The sequence below is a fragment of the Vicugna pacos genome, chromosome 22 (genome assembly GCF_048564905.1).
Source record: "Vicugna pacos chromosome 22, VicPac4, whole genome shotgun sequence".
Taxonomy (NCBI): Eukaryota; Metazoa; Chordata; class Mammalia; order Artiodactyla; family Camelidae; genus Vicugna; species Vicugna pacos.
The window spans coordinates 31898631-31907677 of record NC_133008.1 but is presented as its reverse complement, the minus strand read 5'-3'; the positions used below and the strand labels follow the sequence as shown (position 1 = coordinate 31907677).

At 62.2% G+C, this 9047-nt stretch overlaps 1 protein-coding gene across 6 annotated transcripts; it reads right to left on the bottom strand.

The window, feature by feature from the left end:
- Positions 1-2298: 2298 nt before the first annotated feature.
- PCSK4 (proprotein convertase subtilisin/kexin type 4) lies at positions 2299-8801 on the bottom strand. Of its 6 annotated transcripts, none has more exons than XM_015241190.3 (15): positions 8160-8801; positions 7777-7881; positions 6553-6645; positions 6351-6479; positions 6194-6270; positions 6009-6097; positions 5636-5808; positions 5337-5549; positions 4925-5025; positions 4758-4846; positions 4558-4675; positions 4065-4319; positions 3724-3848; positions 3257-3379; positions 2299-3125 (listed from the first exon to the last, which is right to left on the bottom strand). In XM_015241190.3, exons 1-15 carry the CDS (start codon positions 8352-8354, stop codon positions 2656-2658), a joined length of 2355 nt encoding a protein of 784 aa, XP_015096676.1. In that variant the 5' UTR covers positions 8355-8801; the 3' UTR covers positions 2299-2655. The 6 variants fall into 6 exon arrangements, with proteins under 6 accessions (XP_015096676.1, XP_072804198.1, XP_015096673.1 ...); XM_072948097.1 differs by having other exon boundaries at positions 4743-4846; positions 6351-6443; XM_015241187.3 differs by having other exon boundaries at positions 4743-4846; positions 8160-8800.
- Between the last annotated feature and the right edge of the window lie 246 nt (positions 8802-9047).

Sequence of the window (9047 nt, the reverse complement as noted above, 5' to 3'; positions counted from 1 at the left end):
TCGGAGCGCGGACCCTCCCTATAGGCACGTGACGCACACTTCCTGCCATCTCCTGCTCCCGCCCACCGCGAAGCCACGCCCCCTCCTAAAGGGGCCGCGCCCTCCATGGGCGGGAGTGATCGGAGAAGAGAAACGATTGGGCCAGAACAAAGGACGCGACTTCAGCCTCCCAGTTCTGGGCCTGGAAACCCAAGGGGTGGGCATAGGGTCCAGTCCCCGCTCTTCTCGCTGCCTAACAAGGCATCCGAGTCCTGGCTCTCTGCAGAGTTGGACACGAGCCTCAACCCACGTGGCTGTCATGGGACAGTTACTGTGCAGGCCCAGGCCACGTGGCCGGCGCACAGGGAGCGCTCAGTGAAAGCCCACTGTGCCACTCTCCAGTGAGGTGGCCTGGGACACAGGACTCGGGTCAGCATCTCCCTCCCACATCCCAGTCATGGCCACCTCTCCCATCTCTAAAACCCCCTCCCCACCAAGGTGGGGCGTCGCTGGACGGTGATTTTGGCCCCTCCCCTCTTGGTTAGGACGGATAGACTGGCTCAGAGCAGAGGGAAGTTTTTGTGTTTTTAAGCAACTTATAAAAAGTAATTTACACACAACATTGTAAATCAACGGTACTTCGACTTATTTTTAAAAAGTAATTTACATACCATAAAGTCCACCTGTTTAAAGTGTACAACTCAATGTTTTGGGGAGAGGGAGAGAGTTGCACCTTGTGCAACCATGCCCGCAGTCTAACTCCAGACCATTCCCAAAAGGAAGCCCCATCCCCATCAGCAGTCACCCCTCCTCAGCCCCTGGTACCCTCTAACACACTCTGTGGACTGGCCTGTTCTGGACGTTTCACATAAATGGAGTCACACACTGCGTGTCCTTCTGTGTCTGCTTCTCTCGCGTTGTGAGTTTTCATCCATGAGGTAATGGGTGTCAGTTCTTCTCTCCTATTCATGGCTGAGTGACGTTCACATGTGTGGAGGGACCATATTGCGTTGTTTATTCATTCACCTGTCCACGGACATTTGGGCTGTTTCCACATTTTGACTGCTACAGGCTGCTGTGAGCATCCCTGCACAGGTTTTTGTGCAACTGTGTTTTTGGTTTCCTTAGGTACATACCTGGGAGCAGAATTGCTGGGGCACAAGGTAACTCTCTATTTAATTGTCTGTGGAACTGTCTGTTTCTGGCATGTTTGTGGCGCTTACTGTGGTGCAGATGGGAAAATGACCTCATTTGAGCCTGACCCCCGGGAGTGTTAGGTGAGGCTTAATGCTGTCGCACAGGTGCAGCCACCAAGGCTCTGAGGAGGAGGCCAGGTGCCTCTGGACACGCAGCCTGGACCCGCAGGGACAGGCTCCATCTCAGATGTAAATCCGGAGTAAGGGTCCGAGCCTGTGGGACTCTGGGTGCATTGGGAGGCCTGGGAGGGCATCTGGCAAGGTCAAGGGAGGGAGATGAGGCTGTGTCCTCCCTCACCGGCCACCTGCTTGCAGCTCTCGACAGAGCCTCATTCTGTTCAAGGCTTGAGACTGGCCAAAATGAGCCTGGTGGCCGAGCAGATCCCCAGATGCCCAGGGCCACTGGAGGGGGTGGACCCTGGGGCTCCTGCAACAACCCAGGACTGCTTCTGGGAGTCCATGGGTGAGGCACAACCAGCCTCCCTACTCTGAAAATCAGGCCAGATGAGTCCCCACCCCACTGGTGCGAGGACAGAGGAGGGACTCTTAATAGCTCTGTCCACACCCTTTCCCACTGCCCCCTTCCTGTACCTCAGGATCCTCTTTCTGTCCTAGAGAGATGGAGAACCCAATTTCCAGATGGGGAAGTTGAGGCTGGGGTGGGGGAGGGAGTGATGAGAGCCATGTACCCCTAGCCATGGTCCCAGCAGCCTCCCAAGGACCTCGAAGAATGGAGAAAATGTACAATGGGGAACCGTTGACTGCCAGCAGGGGTAGAAGGCCGTGTGAATCGTCATTTACGAATCACACTCTGTTAGTTCCCGGAGTTCCAGAGAAACTCACTCACAAGGATGGAGGAGGGCTTAGAGCAGTGGCGGAGGGAATCCTGGGACTCAGAGGCCTTACAGCACGTGGGTGGGATTACTCCCTGGGGACCCTGCCCTCCCCGGCCCTCCACGGCTGGGACTCTGGGCCCCACTGACCCCTTTTCCTCTGCGGGCTCCTGGGTCCTCCAGAGACTGACACTGGGGGGAAGATGGTTTCCATGTGAGATGTGGGGGAACCACCAACCATGCCGTGAAGAAGAGTTTGACGCCCCAAAGGAGCCCACAAGACCTGCACCTCCTATTCAACCTTTATTTGCCAACTCCAGTGGGACGCGGTGCCTGAGACTCTGGATGTTGTCATGTGTTCTCCCCGCCTTCCCCCATTCTGGGACCAGGGAGGAAGGGAGGGTGGTCGCCCACCTGCCTCTGGCCTATCTCACCCCGACCCCACCTGAACTGTGCAACTGACTTCTGGCTCTCTTTTTCCCTTCCACCTGGACCTGCTGAGCCCGACCCCACACCCCTGCCTCTGGCCTGTGGGCCTCAGTGGCAGCCAGGGCCTTTCAGGGACAGTTTCCCACAGGGTGCCGGTCCGGGCAGCAGGACAGTGGTGCCCACCGGGGCTGGGCTGAGGCGCACGCTGGCTCTCCTAGTCAGACTTCTCTGGGTTTCAGCCTGCAGTGGGGCCTGGAGTGGTGACCAGGGTGGCCCCCACTGCTGGCAGGTCCGACACACAGCAGCAGGCAGCCCGCGAGAAGGATGCTGCAGAGGAGGGAGTTCCCGAATGCCACGGCCAGCAGGGCCAGCACCAGGGCCAGGGCTCGCCCATGGCAGCGGGGGCAGGCAGTCACGGTGGGCTGGGAGCGGCCCTTGGTGGGGGCAGGTCCAGAGCAGGAGCCCCGCTGCTCATCCAGCGTGGATGGAGGCGGGCAGGAGGTGCAGTCCAGCGGGGAGCTGCCGCGGCAGGTGTAGCAGGACGAGTGGCAGCTGGAGCACATCTGCAGGGCAGGGGCGTCTGGGCCTCCAGGCCCCGCAGTCACCGCCTGCTGCGTGTGGTTGAAGTACCTTGGCGGGCAGTGGGAGAGGCAGAGGTGGCCCAGGATGTAGGCAGGGCTGTGGCATTCTGCACAAGAGACACGTCCACAGGGCTGTGAGGCCATGACCCACTGCCGCAGCCTACCCGCCACCCCGGGCTGCACACGCACACTGCCCGCCACCTCCCAGCGGGCGGGCCCTGCCGCGCCGGGCACTCACCCTGGCACAGCCCCTCCGTGTCCCGCTGCACACACGCGCTGCTGGTCACCTGGGGGCCTGGGGGCCGCGCCGTCATATCCTCAGCCGTCCCGTAGAGGAGCAGAGTGTAGCGGTACAGCGTCCCTGGGCAGGGGTCGCGGTGGGCACCGAAAGGAGGGGGAGAGACTGTTGGCAGCCTGGTCCTGCCATTCTGGGCCCCCTACCCCTGCCACCCGCACTCCATCCCAGATCCGCAGACTCAGACGGTGCCCCGGGCCGCCTGGCACCGTCTGCACGCTGTGGGCACCCATTGCTCCCTAGCACCTGAACACCTGCTGCGGGCTGGTAAGTGAACACCCACTATGCACCAGACGTGCCTGCTTAGTCTCTCCGAGGAGACCACTGGGAGCCCCTGTGCAGGGTTCAGGAGGCTGGCCCCAGGGCTTGGGGCGGGTGGGGGCCAGCTCCAGCCCGCGTGCGGCCGTCACCTGTGTTGAAGTAGTAGCCCTTGTTCTCCAGGCCCAGGGTCCACGAGCCCCGCGGGTTCTCATCCCAGAAGTGGGTGGACATGAAGATCCAGCTGTTGTAGCCTTGGCCGCTGGCATCCAAGGGTCTGGGACAGACAGGAAGGTGGAGGTGGGGAGGGGCTCAGACCCACAGTCCTGCAGGGCGCTGAGCACAGGAAGTGTCTGACTGTGGTGCCACATGCTGGCAAGGGACCAGCCCCCACAGGCAGGGGTGGGGTCCACTTTGCCCTTGGCCCCTCCAAGTGGGGTCACTCAGGAAGGAGACAGCATTTGTGCCCAGGGCTGGTCCCCTGGGCCCGCACCTGACGGCCACGAGCGTGGAGCGGGTGCCCATGGGGCTGGTGAGTGAGATTTCCAGGTCCCCGCGGCGGCTGTAGGATAGGGACAGCTGCACCTGCACGTGCTCCAGTGAGCGGATGTAGTTGGCCTGGCCGGCGCAGGCCGACACGTTCTTCCTCACATGCATCCGCTGCAGGATGGGGCTGGGGGCCGCAACTTCAGTGTCGGGGCCGGGGTCGGTGTCCGTGTCAATACTGAAGGCCACTCCTGCTGGCCTGCTGGGGGATGGGCTGCCATCAATCAGGGTCTGGGCTCAGATCATGAGACTTGCCCTCTCCTTGTACAAATGGGTAAACTGAGGCCTCAGGGCCTGCCCCCCATGTGTCCACGCCCCAGGTGGGAGTTGGCAGGTGGTGGCCAGGCAGGTAGGGGGAAGACTAGGGGATGTGGTAGGTGTTGGGGGAGGGCTGGGGAGGTGGCAGGTGAGCACAGGGACTGGGCAGAGGCGGTGCTCACGTGGGAGTGTGAACAATGTGGACGGTGCATTTCTTTTGGGGTTGCGTGGGCAGCCACGTCCGGGCCAGGCCCACCAGCAGCCCGGCGTCCAGCAGCCCATAGCCGTAGTGGTGGCTCACTGTGGGGGGGCAGCTGTCACCGCCCTGTGGTCACGGCACCCCCACCCCCGCCCGGTCCTGCCGCACCTTGGCGTCCCACACCGTTGGTCCTCCAGTCCTCAGCCTGGAGCTGAGCCGGCCTGGACGCACGAACCACCAGATGCTGCATGTCCCTCCACGTCAAGAACGGGCTGGGAGGGGGTGAAGGCAGGTAAGCTGGGGCCAGGCCAGGGGGCACAGGCAGTATGTGGGGCCCTATTGGCACCTACTTGGCCTCCAGAGCCAGGGCGATCATGCCCGCGGCCAGCGGCGCAGAGGCCGAGGTGCCTGTGTGCTTGTCCGTGCACCGGTGGTGCAGGTCTGTGGTGACCTGGGGGCACAGAGAGGGACTCAGGGGCCAGCGCACACGAAAACCCTGCCTGGTTCACAAAGTCCCAAGGGCTTCAAACAAGAGGCACCACAGAGCAGGACAGCGGGCTCAGGGCCCTGAACAGGGTGCCTGCCCTCCTGGGAGACATGAGGGTGTGTGAAGGGGCAACCACCATGCAGCCTGGCCCTGGGACCCCAGTCTGTGTGTCAGGCGCCCACAGGGCAGCCCTGGGAGGAGGGAAGGCGGGGGACCAGGTGAGCCAGGTTGGGTGGGCAGGTCCGGCTGCGAGAGGGCACTGGGCAGGCACTCACAATTTGGGGGTCTGTGGCCACGCCGCTGCTGAAGGTAGTGGTGAGTGTGGAGGCGCAAGCCTCACTGTACCAGGGCACGTGGCCCTGCTGGGTGGTGCTGCCCACGGAGAGCGTGTGGATGCTGTTGGTGTAGCCGTCACAGTTGCAGTTGTCATAGTGCAGGCCACCGTTGCCTGAGGCCCAGATGAAGAGGGTGCCCAGCCCGCCGCGGCCCTGCAGACGAGGGACAGGGACAGAGACTGGGATGGAGCGTGGGCCTCCCACACAGGCCCAGGCCTCTGTGCCCCGCGCCCGCTCACCTTGGTCACACCACGCCTAAAGGCCTCTCGGGTGAGGATGCCCGGGCCGTCCACCGTGCGGCCATCGTCCTCAGGGCCCCAGCTGGCGCTGTAGATGTGGATGTGCTGCGGCTGCAGGCTCAGTGACTGGGCCTCGATGACATCCGTGATGGTCCCGTCCAGCATGCGCACCCCTGTGTGGGCAGCGGAGGTGGCCTCTGTGGGCATCCTGCCTGTGCCCGGGGCTGGGGGTGTCTGGGGGTGCTCAGCATGGCCCAGGGATGAGCATGTGGCACCCAGAGGCTTCCTCCCCAGCTCTCTGCCAACTCTCCCGGGTATTTGCAGCTACCCCGGGCCGCGGGCCTGAGTCTGTCCCCGGCGAGAGCCTGAGTACCTCCGATACGGGCGTTGTAGGCGACGCCAGTGCCACAGAACCTGTTGTTTGCTATCGCTGCCACTTCCCCAGCACAGCGGGTTCCGTGCCTGATGCCAAGTCAGAGACAGGTTCCCGTCACAGCCCCCTCGGCCCCCTAGGGATACCAGGAGCTGCCCCCTTGCCCTGTGGGACACTAGGCTCACCGGTTCTCATCACTGGGCGTGTATCTCGGCTGGGGGTCTGGGTCGTAGTCGTTGAAGTCATAGCTGGCCAGGGGGTCCTGGGGGAGGGTGGGGACTTGAAGGGGCTGTGACAGGCCTTGGGACGTGAGGAAGCCCTGACCCGGCCCCATGGACTCACGTAGTTGGCCCAGAGGTCTGGGTGGTCCTTCTCGATGCCGTCATCCAGGACAGAGACCACGATGCCCTGGCCGGACAGTCCCTGGCTCCACACCTGCAGGATATTCAGGTCCGGCTGCACCTTGTTGTTCTGTGCAAGGCGGGGCCAGGGTCAGTGGGGCTCTGGCCTGGTCCAGCCCCGCCGCCCAGCCTGGCCAGCTCACCATGTACCACTGCTTGGAGAACCAGGGGTCCGTGGGCACCACCAGGGAGCGTTTCACCCGCCGCCGCAGCGTCTGCTGCTGGAACCACTGCACCTAGGGGGAACCATGCCGTGGGAGGGGACTTGGATCGACGAGCTTCCCACCCTCCTCCCAGCTTCCTGCTGTCACACTTGAGTGCTTTAGAGGGCCCTGTCCTAGAGACCACAGCAACCTGCCCCTCAGCCCTTCTGCCAATTCCTGGTGAAAAGGCCCAAATCTGCTTCCAGGGTCTGGGTGGGCCTCTTCTCTGGGTCTGCCAAGGGGCTGTGGTTTAGTGGGATGTATGTCTGGGCTGTCCACTGCTTGTCCTGGGGACCTCGGAGTGTGGGATGGGGCCAGGGACTCCGTGTTTGCTGGGGCTGCTCTTGGGGGTCCCCATGTGCCTGGGGCTCTCCCTTCAAAGGGGGCCGAAGCCCTCAGAGTACCCACCTTCAGGGGCCAACAGACACAAGGCTGCTCCCCAGTGTGGCTGGGTTCCCAACCCTGCCCCTTTTCCCATCCTTGTTTTAGAATCCCTCTCCCCTAGACCTGCCCATATCCCCCTGCAGGGCCCACTTCTTTCTACCTCACCCTCCCCAGTGCAGGACACCCCTGTGTGGCTAGACCTGTCTCCTCCTTGGTCCTTCAGCTGCCCTGCCCCTGCCACCTCTCTACAACACTCTCTTGGAACACTGCAGCCTCACTCTCTGTTGAAACCCTCCCGTGGTTCCCCACCACCCTTTCCAGAGCCCACGAGACTCCTTGCTTGTCTGGCCCCCACCAGCCTTCCTCTGCTGCACCCACAGTGGCTGTCTCACTCCAGGACCTTTGCACATGCTGTTCTGACTGACCTGGCTTGCTCTTGCTCAGACCTTTGCCCTTCCCCCCTTTTCCTTATTGATTGTCTACCCGCTAAACCAGCTCATGTTCCCCCACCCCCATCTCAACAGTCAGGACCATCTTCTCCCCATTTGCTCAGCTCCAGACTTGGAAACTGGCCTCCATTTCCCACACATTCAATCCATTAGCAAGCCCTGGTCTCTGTCCTGCAAGCCACATCCCCACCGTAGAGACTAGGGGGCCAAATAGACACCAAGATGCAGAACTTGGTGACTTGCCAAAGGTCACACAGCCATTCATAACAATCACAAGAATAACAGGAGGTGGCTGAGGCCCCTGAGGGGGCAGCCTCGAGGCCAGGCTCACCTTGGGGTCTTTCTTCAGGCGCAGGCAGTGGCCCCAGTGCGGAGTTAGGGACTGCTGGACCACGCCCCGGTGCCGCAGATGGAAATACTGCCCGTCAGGGAAGATCTGGGAACGTGGGGGAGCAGTGGCATGGATGGGACCGGGCTGCCCTGATGGAGCTCCCCACAGGAGAGAGGCCAGGCCCCAACTCCTTACATCTCCCCCAACCAGGGGCCCAGGTAGGGGCTTCAGGTGCCCTCTGGGGATCCCAGAATCTGAAGCTGATCGAGGCAGGAGAGACCTTGGAGTCCTGGATATCTGGGGAACCTAGGGGGCCCCTTCCATCTGTTGGGGTCTGGGGTCCTCCAGCCCCTGCCCCCTCCCGTCAATCCGGGTCCCCCCACCTGCCCCAGGTTGACGAAGCCGAACTTGCGCGCCAGGCGCTCGACCTCCTGGTAACCCTGGGACACCCGCACAGCCCAGCTGCTGACATAGATGGGGACCCGGGCCGAGGCCCACCCCACAGCCATGGGGCCAACGAGTGCCAGGCCCAGGGCCAAGGTCAGTCGCAACCAGAGCGCAGACCGGGCAGGCCGCATTGCGGCGGGGGCGGGGCCTACAAAAGCCCCTCCCCTTGGCCAAACCGCCAAGACGTCCCAGGCGCCCGCCCCGCCCCTGGAGCCATAGCAACCCCTGAAAGGCTTCAATTCCCAGGGGGCCTTGCGTCTCCCCGATTAGAAGGGCGAGATCTGACAGCAGTGTAGGGGAACACGCGGCCACTCTGGTAGTCTGCAGACTCAAACCCTCCGGAGCCTCAGTCTCCCTATTTGTACAATGACCTAAATCTTCTGACCCAGAGGAGTGGGCTCTCCGTTGCTAAAATTGACCCCGCCCCTTTATCTGATCCCGCCCACACTCATATACGCTCCTCCCCTTAGAATGAGTGTTGCTTCCTTTTCGATCCAACCAGAATTGTTTTTTCAAAAAGTCCCGCCTTCTCAATTTAGCTCCGCCCCATCCTGGTCCCTCAGATTCCTTCCCTCCTCCTTTATGTTCAGCCCCGCCCCCTCCCTGTTTTCTCCAATGAATCTTTTCGCGTTTCTCCAATCAACTCTGGTTTTTCTCCGGCCCCTCCCACCAACTCCGCCTCTCCAGCACTCTTCTCTCCCTCCCATAGCTCCACCCCCACAACAGCTCAGCCAATAATCCCGGCCATGACCCCGCCCCCAACCAGCTACGTCCCTCTCCGGCTCGGCCAATCGGGGCCCTCAGCTACGGTGCCCCGCCCCCTT

Coding starts and splice junctions, on each gene's coding strand:
- PCSK4 (XM_015241187.3), bottom strand. CDS start 8,354: ATGCGGCCTGCCCGGTCTGCGCTCTGGTTGCGACTGACCTTGGCCCTG. Junction 6,098..6,193: donor ACGCCCAGTGATGAGAACCG/GTGAGCCTAGTG, acceptor ACTTGGCATCAG/GCACGGAACCCGCTGTGCTG. Junction 4,320..4,557: donor CACATTGTTCACACTCCCAC/GTGAGCACCGCC, acceptor CCCATCCCCCAG/CAGGCCAGCAGGAGTGGCCT.